The sequence below is a fragment of the Rhea americana genome, unplaced genomic scaffold (assembly GCF_003343005.1).
Source record: "Rhea americana isolate MKP2758 unplaced genomic scaffold, rheAme1 scaffold_151, whole genome shotgun sequence".
NCBI classification, from domain to species: domain Eukaryota; kingdom Metazoa; phylum Chordata; class Aves; order Rheiformes; family Rheidae; genus Rhea; species Rhea americana.
The window spans coordinates 173141-185500 of NW_028185606.1; the positions used below are offsets into that span (position 1 = coordinate 173141).

The 12360-nt window shown below is 36.6% G+C and overlaps 1 protein-coding gene across 6 annotated transcripts in view; it reads right to left on the bottom strand.

Moving 5' to 3' along the window:
- Window positions 1-2402: 2402 nt before the first annotated feature.
- Window positions 2403-12360, bottom strand: part of RALGPS2 (Ral GEF with PH domain and SH3 binding motif 2) — a 123131-nt gene continuing 113173 nt past the window's right edge. For all 6 annotated transcript variants that reach the window (XM_085299618.1, XM_085299613.1, XM_085299617.1 and 3 more), the window contains 3 exons: window positions 9844-9949; window positions 8181-8272; window positions 2403-6190 (listed from right to left, as the gene is read on the bottom strand). In XM_085299618.1, coding sequence (XP_085155744.1) covers window positions 6161-6190; window positions 8181-8272; window positions 9844-9949 — 228 coding nt within the window. In that variant the 3' untranslated portion in view covers window positions 2403-6160. The remainder of the gene's footprint in view (window positions 6191-8180; window positions 8273-9843; window positions 9950-12360) is intronic.

Below are 12360 nucleotides of genomic sequence, written 5' to 3' on the forward strand. Positions count from 1 at the left end.
CACACCAGCAGGGAATATTAAAAATGGCTTGTGTTCACTGCATGACAATCTTGATCCCTCTTCCCATGATGGTTGGTCCTAACAGGATTATTAAAGATAGATGATTTTCCGGTGCTCTCCACACTTCAATACAGTAGTATTTGAATGGATATCCATCTCTACACAAGGAGCTAGGGGCACCCTAGAAATTCTTTCTTTCAGTGTTTAATAAATCAGTTCACACTGCTTTTCAGTTTTAGCTGTGAACAGTCCTGGAATGGTAAGAAATACCTTCAGGAAACATATTTTGAGGCCAGAAGCTAACAAAATTAAAAACATCATGAGTATTCCATTGCCTTTGTGTGCTTGATGAGCATATAGTTTTTTTGTCATTCAAGAGCAAGATTGGGCAAACAGCCACAACCATGCTGTGATCTGCAGAAACCTCCATTTCATTACAGCCCTTTTCTTAGCAACATAACTTCAAGAAAATTTGTCAGCTCTGTTTGGTAACATGCATGGCTAAACTAAGTAATTTGTCTTTTCTCCTTTGAGCTAATCCTTTCTATTGTCTTGAAGTTTCTTAGAAAGGGTATGATCAATTTTCAAAGTTATCCTTCCCTTTCCAGCATCTGAATTTATCAAACTACAGAAAAACTGCTATTTTTTTTTTAAGGGTGCATTCCAAGAAAACAAAACATTTAATAGCTTAAGAACAACATATTCTTTCTTTCATTTCTCCTTCAAAAGCTTACAGATTTGCTAATAAAACAACCTCTAGCATTTGTTGCAGTGAAGGTCAGTACTCTCTATGTAGTGTTGGAACTGGACACAGAACATGCAAGCCTACAAAACTGAGCTTATGGGATACAGAGAAACAGCAAGATAGATTTATTCAAGCCTTCTCTCTCTCTCTCTCTCTCTCTCTCTCCAAATTTTCCCTGTAGTTACATATTTTACATTAACGAAAAGCTTGTAAGGAATAAATCCTTTCAGGGTTAACACTTCAGTGTTAAATCAAATAAAAGGGAGAGAGGAAAAGCATTCTCATTTCTTAAAAAAAAAAAAAAAAAAACTACTAAGTTGGTATGCTCTAGACCCTGACTTATACTACCCTTTTCAATTCTCCTCCTCCTCCCCACTAATAAACCTATTTAAAGACATACCAAATACAGAAGTCTGAGCTATTTTTGATAAAAGCTGTAAAAGCCCAAGCTATCAAATAGTGCTGCACTTAGAAAACACACTGAAGCAGCTCAAGCCACAACTGTTCTACACTGACCAAAACGACTTCTGCAGAAACATGAGTGTAGGGAATATCACCCCTCTCCCTATGTAAAGGGCGTAGTTCAAATCCACAGTTGTGATACTCTGAGCACTGAAATAAAAGAATTAGTCTTCAAGCTGATAAGGCACTGACCAAAGTCCTCTTTAAATCCATGCACTCACCTCTTGACGTGTCATAAAATACAGTAACAGTTCTAAGAAAGGATAAGCTCTCCAAATTCAGKATCCACTTATACAAATTCTGTTAGTTACAACTTTCCCAAGCCAATCACCTCATCCACAAGCCATTTTTAGACTAAAAGGAAAGAAAAACAGTAGTATTTAAACAACAACAAAACTTTAAAAACTTGACCTTGTAAGGAGAATGAACAAATTGATGCGATTTAGTACCAGCCCTGCTGTCATGATGTTTATAACAGGCAGCATACTACAGCCAGCCATGAAAAAGATCAGAACTACTAATATTGGTGTGTTAGCACACAAAAAAAAGGAGGGGGGGAAGAAAAAAGAAAAAGTGTCATCAACAGAGCCAGAAAAAACCCCAACAATTTATCTCATCTTGATTTGGCAAAGGTTTGCTAAAGCTAAAGAAAAAAAGCACAAATTCAATTTGCTTTTGATCAAAAGGGATCCCAAACTGCCTTAGCAGCACAAAAAACCACAGCTCTCCTGGAAGGGAAAGCATTTCCTTTCAAAATTTATGTCTCATATGAATAGAATTGTATTGTTCCAAGTGCATAAATGTAAATAGAAGAGCCTGACATTGCAAGAAAAATTATTTTACTTCCCTTAAGGAAAAGATAAGCGATAAAAATCCTGCTGTATTCTTCTGTGCTTTCTTTTACTCCACATGTTTTCCAATATACATACTACTATAAAAACTTTTGCTGGCAAAGTTCATGTACTCCACAGTTGAACTGCAGGGAAGAAAGTTAATCAGCAGATTCCCCAAAACAGACACCGATGCTTTAAGCAAGAGCCTAAAACATTATGCACAATTAGGGAACTGCTTAATGTACAAGCTGCAGAACTGACAAATAATGTCTGCCATTATGTTATTTTCCTGTTCAGATCTTTTAAGCAGTATTTGATTTCTACAGCAAACAAAAAACCCAACTGCAACACAACTTCAAAGCCAGGTGTTAAAGCTCTTTCATTGAGTATTTATTCATTTAGCATTTATAATTTTAAAACCTAAACTTAAGTACTTGAGGAATCACAATAGCCAGAGCAGTGTTCCTATGGCATGAGATGTCTGCAAAATTAAAAACATGCCTAGGATGAGCTATATTTACTCAAATTACCTTTTTCCAAAACCAAACCTCTTTACTTTCTTTCTCGAAACACAGGTGTAGAAGACAAACTTGAAAAACCTAGCTAAAATTAAAAAAGATTGAGTTGGGTGATAAAAGCAGCAGTAAGTATTCAACATCTACTAGCAAGAGATCTTCAAGGCCCGCCTGGCTGCAACCCTATCTAACATGCYCTAGGTGACCCTGCTTGAGCAGGGGGTTGGACTAGATGACTAGATGATCTCCAGAGGTCCCTTCCAACCTTACTGATTCTATGATTCTAAGAGCAGCGTAATTATATTTTTACTGCATTTGCACCAATTTTTTAAACTAGACAGTCTCTGTTGCCCAAGCTTTCCCCAAACCACTGGTTTCACTAACAAAAGCGTTTGGCAGTCAGCAGGTGATTTACACTTACATTTAAAGTTTTGCTATGAAGATCTATTCTAAATGACTTCTGTTCATATTCCTGCAACCAGGAAATTGTAAAGGGGAATCTTTAATTTCAAAACCAAAATACTATGAAAAAAGTGACAAAGATTAGCTGAAATATTTCAGCAGTTACTGACAAGATGAAGACTTAGAGCAACACACTACAGCATTAATCAAAGAGAAACAGTCAACTGAGATAGTCTGGATAACAGTCTTACCTGAACAATACATGCTCACTGCTGTCCTTGTTTTCTCAGCTCTAGTTTTACTATTGTTATTATTTTAAAAAAGGAACACTATATTCTTTACAATGTATATGACTTGTCTGATTCTTTCCAAAGCTTAACTGGGACAGTTTTCCCTCAGGTGACAAAACCATCACCCCTTCCTGAGGGCCATCTATCTCCAAATACGTTAACACTTCAGTATTTCTGTGCTCTGTAGGATGACATGAATAAGCATGAGGTAAACCAGAGGAAAGCACTGTAACAAGTGCCAATGAAGTTTTCTGTGTTATTATTCTCTCCAGTCTCTCTACCGAGGTATTTTAAGAAACTCCTACCACAAGAGTCAGTCTGTCCCGTGGCGTGTCTGCCCAAATGACCAATCTCTGAGTAGAAAAGCAAAGATGAAGAGGAGTAGGAGGTCCAAAGTTTGTAACAACAATTYGCTAGATGAGTTGTGCACTGTTTTCACCATCCTCCTACCACAAATATCTAACATAAAACAGCTGGAAAAATACAAAAAATTACCAAAAAATACAAAGGACACCTTCTGATCTGGCTCTGTCTTTAGCAAAGCTGAGAGGTCAGGCTGTGGCTCCCGGTTGCATGTTTCCTTTCACTAACAGAAAAACAGATACATTTATGCTGCAATGTCTCTGTATTAGCTTATTTAAAAAAATCAAAATTCACAGGGCTATTATCCACAATGCTTAAAAAAGTACACACATTGTTAAAAAACCACTTGGTTGTTGAGAAGAAATACACATTAAGTAATATTTTTTAAATAAAAGACCCAAACAGAAGTTGTGCAAATTCTACTACAGTAACACTTCTGGCTATGAAGATGTTGTCTTTACTATACACCCAACGTGGGTTAACTTGGGAGACATGAGAATTGAAGAGGGATTCAGCACAAGCAACCTCTTTCCAAAAATGTGTGACTTCAGGATCAGAACAGGCTATTCATTGCCCATCAAAACAGTAAGAAATCGCAAAGGGACACAAATCCCCGCACTACTTTTGGTGTAATTCTAACAGAAACATCCTTCTACTGTTTTCTCTCTACCAAGAGCCAATCCACAATAACGACTCCTGTAAACATAATCCAGCCTATTACTATTCACTCCAGGTCACCAAGAGGTTGTTTTTTTTTGTTTTGATTTTTTTTTAAATGAGGATTATCCTTCTCTCCCCCTCCCCCAAATCAGAAATTAAATCATTTCTATTAAGAGATTAATTTGCCTCTGGAAAAATTAAAAAGTGAACTTACAGGCTTCTACTCTGATGCAATAAAYAAACTGTACATTTTCAAAATAAATCACTACTACTAGCAACCTTTATTACATAGAGAACTCTGCCACAGACTGGTAGATAGTTTGTTTCTTTTCAAAAGCAGCATCATGGTGGAGTCTGCAAGCTTATTTATGGCCACTAAACCACAATGTCAATGGAACATTTACTTACTTTTTCACAGACTAGAAGTTCTGATATAAATTTTTTTTTGGACAATGTTTCCTTGTTTTAAAAAGATCACATTTCTGAAGATTAAATAAAGACTAGCCATCTAAGAAATTCCATCCGACTTCACGGAAATCCAAACAAAGCAAGAACCAAATTCTTACGCATAACACACACATGTAAAGCATAGCTTCCTTTTTACAATCCAAATGTTTGTCTTGGAGAGTAATTTCAGCGACCAAGAATTATTTCTATCAAGAATGGAATATTGATAATCCTACATCTTTTCTTTCCCTAAGTTATTCCAAGTTTAACTAAATTATGTATTTTTCTGAAGATCAAAACAGCTTCTGTACATATGGTCTGCTTTAGGTCACATCACCAATAATGCTCAATGTCATATTTTGACTAAGATAGATAATAAAATCAATAATTGCAAAATGAGAACATGAAACCTTGAAATTGTGCCTTTATCTTTTTTAAACGTAGGCCTTTAAGCAATATTAAAGTGTTCCCTAGCTGGTAATTAATAGATACCCAGGGAAGTAAAATGCCTCAGTGAACTTCAGCAAGGTGGAGGTTTTTTTTGGTCATGGAACCTTCATGTGTAGAAGTGTGAAAAGCATAGAAATAAAAAGGGAAGAAAACACTCAGTTCTGACCCAGCATTGCTCTCAAAGGTCTCTTTCACACACACCAGCCACCCAAAACACGTGAATTACGTTTTAACCAGGAATTAGGTAACAACGTACCAAAAAAATTTTTGGTGTCTAAGTGCTCAGCCTTTATGCCACTTGCCGGGACTATGGCTCCCATACAGTACTAAGGTTTGCAAGCTTACTGCTATATTAAACCTGCATTTGTTACAATTTTCATACTCTTAGGTCTGAGAGAAATGCTGCTGCTCCAGGTTCAGTGTGCCTGGGGAAAGCTCCCATTGAGAACTCCTGGTATAGTCTAAACAACATCTTTAGAATGTTTAGTACCTCTTTTACTCAGTTCTAACCCAGCCTTTGATACAACCCTCAAATATCAATTTACTTGTTTTCTTAGGAATACCTAAAAAGGTGAGTTATTTTCAAAATTAGTATAAAGTTAAAAGAAACTCAAACTAGCTACAATCTATTTAACACAAACACAGCACCGCCAGAAGTTTCTCACACGCTATTTGGTGTTTCATGTTGGCTTTCCTTTCACTCTTTAAGGCAGTGGTTTCCACAGGTCAGTTCAGAGAATATCACGAAGCATGGTCCATGGCAATTCATGCTGTAACTCCTTTCTTTTTTTTTTTTTTTTTTTCCTCCTTTCCTTAGAGGACTTACTCCCCAACCAGTAGCGGTTTTTTCAGGGCTCCAGAGTTCCAGAGTTCAGAGATCGAGTTGACAGGCTCTGTTCTGGCACAGAATACAGCTGGCACATTTTTCATCAGGACCTCATTCTCAATTATGAGATGGTACGAATTGTTCTCTTTTTGTTTTGAATTAGCCTATTATTCAAAAGTCATCAAGTTGGCGGGAACCTGAAAATGCAAGAGATAAGTAACAGCTGATGTTGTGTAGCACATTCCACTGTTTCAGACCATTCATCTGTTTACATGTATATTGTAGCATTCAGAAAAAAGGGGAAAAACCTAACTGTAATAAAGCATTCAAGTATACTTCAAGCTCTAGAAAACCCAAGTATAGCCAAGATATTAAAACTAGAGCATGGTTTATAGTTATATAGTATGGCTTAAGATTAAGTTTTGCTAGTTTTGATGAAATTTGAGCTGTAGAAGAAACAATATTAATATGATCATTCTCAATGCAAAATTGTACAGGCAGAACCTTCTCACTTGATTCCCAGTTAAGAGACCCAGTTAGAGGTTTCTTTGCACACAGGTCAGGGTGCCTCTGAAACCCCCAAACAAAATACAAAACCTAACTTTGCAGTAGATTTCCCCAAATAACGGAGGAGAGCTATTCTTTTGTTAATTGTTAGAAAAAAAATGGAAGCCACAGAGGGCAGTGCTGCCAAAATCACAGGGTAGGTATAGGCCAGAAGCAAGTCAGCCGTTTTCTCCCCACTGAGGATGACATTTTGTGAACGTTTCTTCCTACCATCCCCACTCCAACACAGGAGGGAAAAGTTTCAGAACAAGCTTCCTGTTTTATATCCTAAGGTGATTCAAATTAGACTGAGAGTTTTTAATGGATCTACATCATTTTTATGATATAGATCTCTAGAGGTGTCTTGCCTTTCAGCATCAATAAATCTTTACTCTGTGCTAGACTGAACTTTCAGGATCTGAAAAGTCTTTCCCCTGCAAGTGACTGAGGTAGACCCTCTAGTATTTGAGATGAATTTATAAAAATAAGGTACATAAGCACTTCCCTAGGCTTCTCTTACAGAAAAGGAAAGTGTTTGTTGTGGACATCACTCCCTTTCATGAATATTAAAACTATTCTGAATTACAATAGTTTACATTCTTTTGTCTACAGAAAATTTGCATGACAGCAACAACTCTTGTTTATCCAGGTTATTAGAGAGCTGTTGCATTCCTGATGACTGCCAGTAACTATCCAATTTGGTCATATTTGAAGAAAGCATTTCTTGCCTACATTTATCATTCACATGGAGGAAGAATGTTCAGCTGGGCCACCATTAAAATTTTTTAAATTGTTAAAATGATTTCCAGTACCATTCAGCTTGGTAGGTGCCTATACTCTATCAAAAGCAGGTTTAAACATCCAAGCTTTTTTATGCAGTCATTCTCTCAATAACAGAGCAATGTATTCCATTTTCATCAGTACTACAAGTATTTTTCTAGCGAAAGTACTGGTCAGGAGTCAAATCAGGATAAGGAGAAAAAAATTAAAAAGATCATTTTTACTCATTTTACTAAGGAGGAGGAAGATTTCAGGACAACAGAATGGTAACTTCAGAAGGTATTTTTGCAGAATGTGAGAGTCAGGAAGAATTTATATAGGAACAGGAGAATTAGTAAGCATTGGAATGGGAGTCTTTCCTTTTTGATTCACAGAAAATTCTACCTTTGCTTTTAAAGTCTGTCAAATGTACTCAGGACTAAAATATTTTTCTGCATTTTAGAAATACACAAATAGGTATGGCCAAGACCTGACAAAACAGCACTATAGATAGCTATCTGGACCTGATAGTGAATGCTACAACTTACAACGTTTCATGTAACTAAAATAGCCTTTTTTTTTTTAAATGGACAGTGAAAAAAATATTGCTACCAGGACAGAGATTTTTAGAGCACTTCTTCCATTTCCCAAATTGCCCAATTGCTTTAAATTAGCGTCAAGATAGACAAATGATCTTTCTTCATTACCACTGAAGCTCTGGGGACTTGTTTATAAAGGAAAGCTAAGGCAAATCCATAAGCAAGTGAAATCAATGCACAGACTGGTCAGAGTATTCTGCTTTTCATACAAAGTAATTCATTGCAGTTTGGTCATCTTGAAGATCTGTCAGTGCTGAGCTCTTTTGCAACACCTTGCTCTCACCTGTTGTCTGTTGCTTTGGCAGGCAGCACTCAAGTGTTTAAACCAGAGCATTGCATTCATTCTATTTCCAGCTTGAAACTTATATGAATTTCCTAAGTGAGAGAGGTAGGGAAAGAAATGATGAAGAAAAACAATACTCTTTTTAAATTCTATTTATATCCAAATAATTCTAAATTGAAACATTATCAAAACATTTAATTGCAAAAGGTTCATGTAACTTTACACATTTGACTGGCATAGGTACAACTTAAAATGTTCGGCCTAGTGCAAGAGAAGTCTCAGCTTGTGAAGGACCATCTTCCTTCCAGATGTTACAGATTTCAACTAAGACCAGAGACAAATAGAAGAAAAAGTTTCCCCAAATCATACCACTAAGATATGGTTTTGTTCAATGCCATTATTCCAATTATAGTATATCATTTCATTATCTGTATTTCTATGAAGTACTGCACAGCTCTGAAATGCATTCTAGAAAGCTACTTTTGAAAATATTTGAAAATTAATTCTAAACATATTGATGTATTTCAGACCAATATTTTCAGCATCTAGTGTTATACAGTGCTTGATTACATGCTTGGGCCCAGAAAGGCCAATTATCACAGAAGTATTTCTGATTGCTGTTGCTAGGGTGACAAGTGTTCATAATTTATATTAGTAATAATTTATGCACCAGTTCCATAGGAAAGAAATTAAAATGTACTGAGACTGGAAGTGAACAAAGCAATGAATAATGTTAAGCTATTCTAGCACAGCTGCTTTTGATGCTCTTTCTGCTTGGTTTGAAGGGCTATGGAAAAGTAACAATTTCTTAACTCACAGTTTAAACTGAAACCAGAGCTCTACAGTGGAACAAAGGGAACCATTTTTTCTTTTTGGTTCTTTCACAGCTTCTCTCTCTGCAATATAGTCAAATTGTACTGTTTTTCAGGGTAAGAGTGCTGCATTTGATTAGATGTTTTGCCCTGGGTTTTGGTTTTATCTGGAGAGGATTKGGGACTGGTCTTAGTGGAATATTGAATTTTTTATTGTCACTTCTATCATCGTGTATTTCAAAAGGTCTCTGAATGGCCTAAATATAGTTCAAAAGAATGCAGATGAGTACTTAAAAAATGTAAAGTAGATTTGTTGTCATTTGACAACACTGACTCAATTGTCTTTGGCTCAATCTGCCAATACAAAAGGAAGTCTTTATAAGGAATCTCATCTCTACAGGTAATTGTTCTCCTAACACTGGAGATAAACATAGAATCATAGAATAAATAAGGTTGGAAGGGACCTCTGGAGATCTTCTAGTCCAACCTCCCTGCTCAGCAGGGTCACCTAGAGCACGTTAGACAGGGTTGCATCCAGGCRGGCCTTGAAGATCTCCGGAGAAGGAGACTCCACAACCTCTCTGGGCAACCTGGTCCAGGGCTCCGTCACTCTCACAGTGAAGAAATTCCCCCTCACGTTCAGGTGGAACTTCCTGTGCTTCAATTTCTGCCCATTGCCTCTTGCCCTGTCGCACAGGACAACTGAAAAGAGTTTGTCCCCGTCCCACATGACATTTGAGAGCAGCTGAGGTAGTAAAATTCCAAATTACATTATAGTTGCTTTTGAACCTCACAGCAAAACAAGTGCTTATTCTGGGAATCATCGCACTGCGGATATTGGTGTTACTTACCCTTCTCAGAATCTGTCAACAAAAAGAGATCTGGATGTTCAGGGTCATCTGCCATCATCACCATCCAGCCTACCACTGACACATTCTTACTCGGTGTGGATTTGAACTGAAAATACAAGCAGAGACAAACTAACGTAAAGTAAAAAGCATCCACTTGACTGACAGCCCTACACATAGCAAATTCACAAAGGTGGTTCCTCTCAATGTCACTGTTACAGACACAGAATAACATTTTTAAATTTAGTAGAAGCATAGCAGTTCATAAAACTTAGGCAGGCTATGAGTTTTAAATGGAATTAGTGAAAATAGAATTTGCCACAATGAATGAAATTCAAAATAAATTAAAAGGAGTAACACAATCCAAACCATGTGTTGACAAACATCAGAACTGCACTGTATGACCATAAAAGCATTCCTCACCAAGTTATTGCACACATGTGAGCATCATAGTACAAAAAGCATTATGAGAACATTAAGGCTGCAAAGCTAAACTATTAATTGTTAACAGAAGAACTAAACCTGTCTGTGCAATAACTGCTCAAAGTTAACATGCCAGTTGATTACAATAGTCTGTAATTACATATAGCATGAGTCCTGTAGACAAGGTAACAACCATGTAATTAAGTATTATGACTTTATAAATGAAATGCATGAAATGAGGGAGAATATGATAAACAAGTACACAGAATATTGTGCGCTCATTTGTTGTCAGGATATTAGAAAAAGGGTTTTCTTCTTGTTCAAGGTGTTACTTGTACTTTGAAATATAATTTATGCCATTTCTTCCAAGCACAGTACCTGTCTCCTCTTCACTAGTTTCTCCCTCAACTGCCCCTTGGTTCCCAATCCTTGTCATTCACCTGCTCAACATTATTTTTCTACTTCTCAGGCTTCTCATCCACGTTCCATGCAACCTGCTCATAAAATTCAACTCATTTCCAACCCACAAGCTAACTTCTCCCTAAACTCTTTATCTATTAGCAGACCATCACAATTTACCTTTCGCTACATGCTCAGACAGTCCTGTCATTTCTCCAAAATCTAATTCAGTCTCCCTCAGGTCTTCAGTTGCCACATCTCCTCTTCCCCTCATTCATGACTCCTTCACAGACTTTTTGTTCAATCTGAGCATTCCACCTTCTGCAGTGCTTTATCCCACTTCTGAGCCCAGAACCACCAACTCTGCTACATCCTGTTCCTTACCAAATGCATTTTCCTCCTGTCTCGTGAAATCCTACTCTTTAGTAAGGTAATATTGACCTCGAATTACAGTTATCTTTTAGAAACCATAAAGTTAAAACATCTTATCACTTTAGAAATAACACTGTTTTACTGCTATATGTCTAATAAAGAGGGAACATTAGTAAGAGAAATCATTCCCATCATTTAGTTTGAAGGTATCATGAACAAAATAAGAGTTTATATTACCTTGTTACAATTATTTCATAAACAAAATATTCCATTGCAAGTTTAATGTCAGTCATTCCAATCTATACCATACATTAACCAGAGACTTTAAATATCTAAAAAAGTTTAACTGTCTGGGAGTTGTGCAAAAGGCTACATTTTAAAGATCAGTCTAAAATACRAACAAATTTTAAATGAACAATTGTTAGGCCGATACTTGAAAAACAAAGCATCTTAACCAAGTTCAAAACAATTTAACACCACAGTCTCTCCAAACCTTACAGCCTTCTGAATGCATCACTTGCATACTGTCATCTCTTCATTGCTACACTTAGAGGGAACATTCCATTTCAAGTTCCTACCAGCCACATTTAGCTCAAAATTTCATAGCATCAGTGGAAATACAAAACTTGGAAACTCTGAAGGGATGTTCTAACTTAAGTTTTTTTTTCTTTTTTTCTTTCTTTCTTTTTTTAAGTGAAAGTATATATGAAGGACTTGTTACGGACTCACTGAAGACACTGTCTTCAAAAATAAGATGAAGACTTACATTTAAAAGTGATCGAAAAAATGCAAGCTTCAAATATTCTTACAATAGTGTATATATATATATTTTTTTAATACAGATGTGGAAATATAAGTCAAAGCGGTTTTAATGGGTTAGAGAACAGCACTGCAGCTCCTGAACTGCACTCGTATTTTTAAAGTTTCATGAAAATGAGAATAAATGACATATAACCAAGGTGGCTAAGAGCAAATGTGATGACAGTAGACCTACAATATATGTAACGCAACTGAAACCGCTAGAGTTTGCCTTTATTTTTAAAAATCACCACTGCAAGATTTTTTAAATCTTTCAGAACAATTAGTTAATCATGGGGCTTCTCCAGGAAATAATACAGTCYGCACTGGGGAAGAGCCTCCTGCCAGCATCAATCCATCATCACTCTAAACGCTTGTCAGCTTTCCATCCATTTGCACTGCTGGATTCATATTCTGTGTTTATATAGTCCCCCAAGGCAGTTCATTCTCCACTGATGCATAGAGCCTTGCTAACAGCAAGTCTGCTTTGTTCACTTGAAGGGAATGAAAGCTTCATTGTAATTTAAT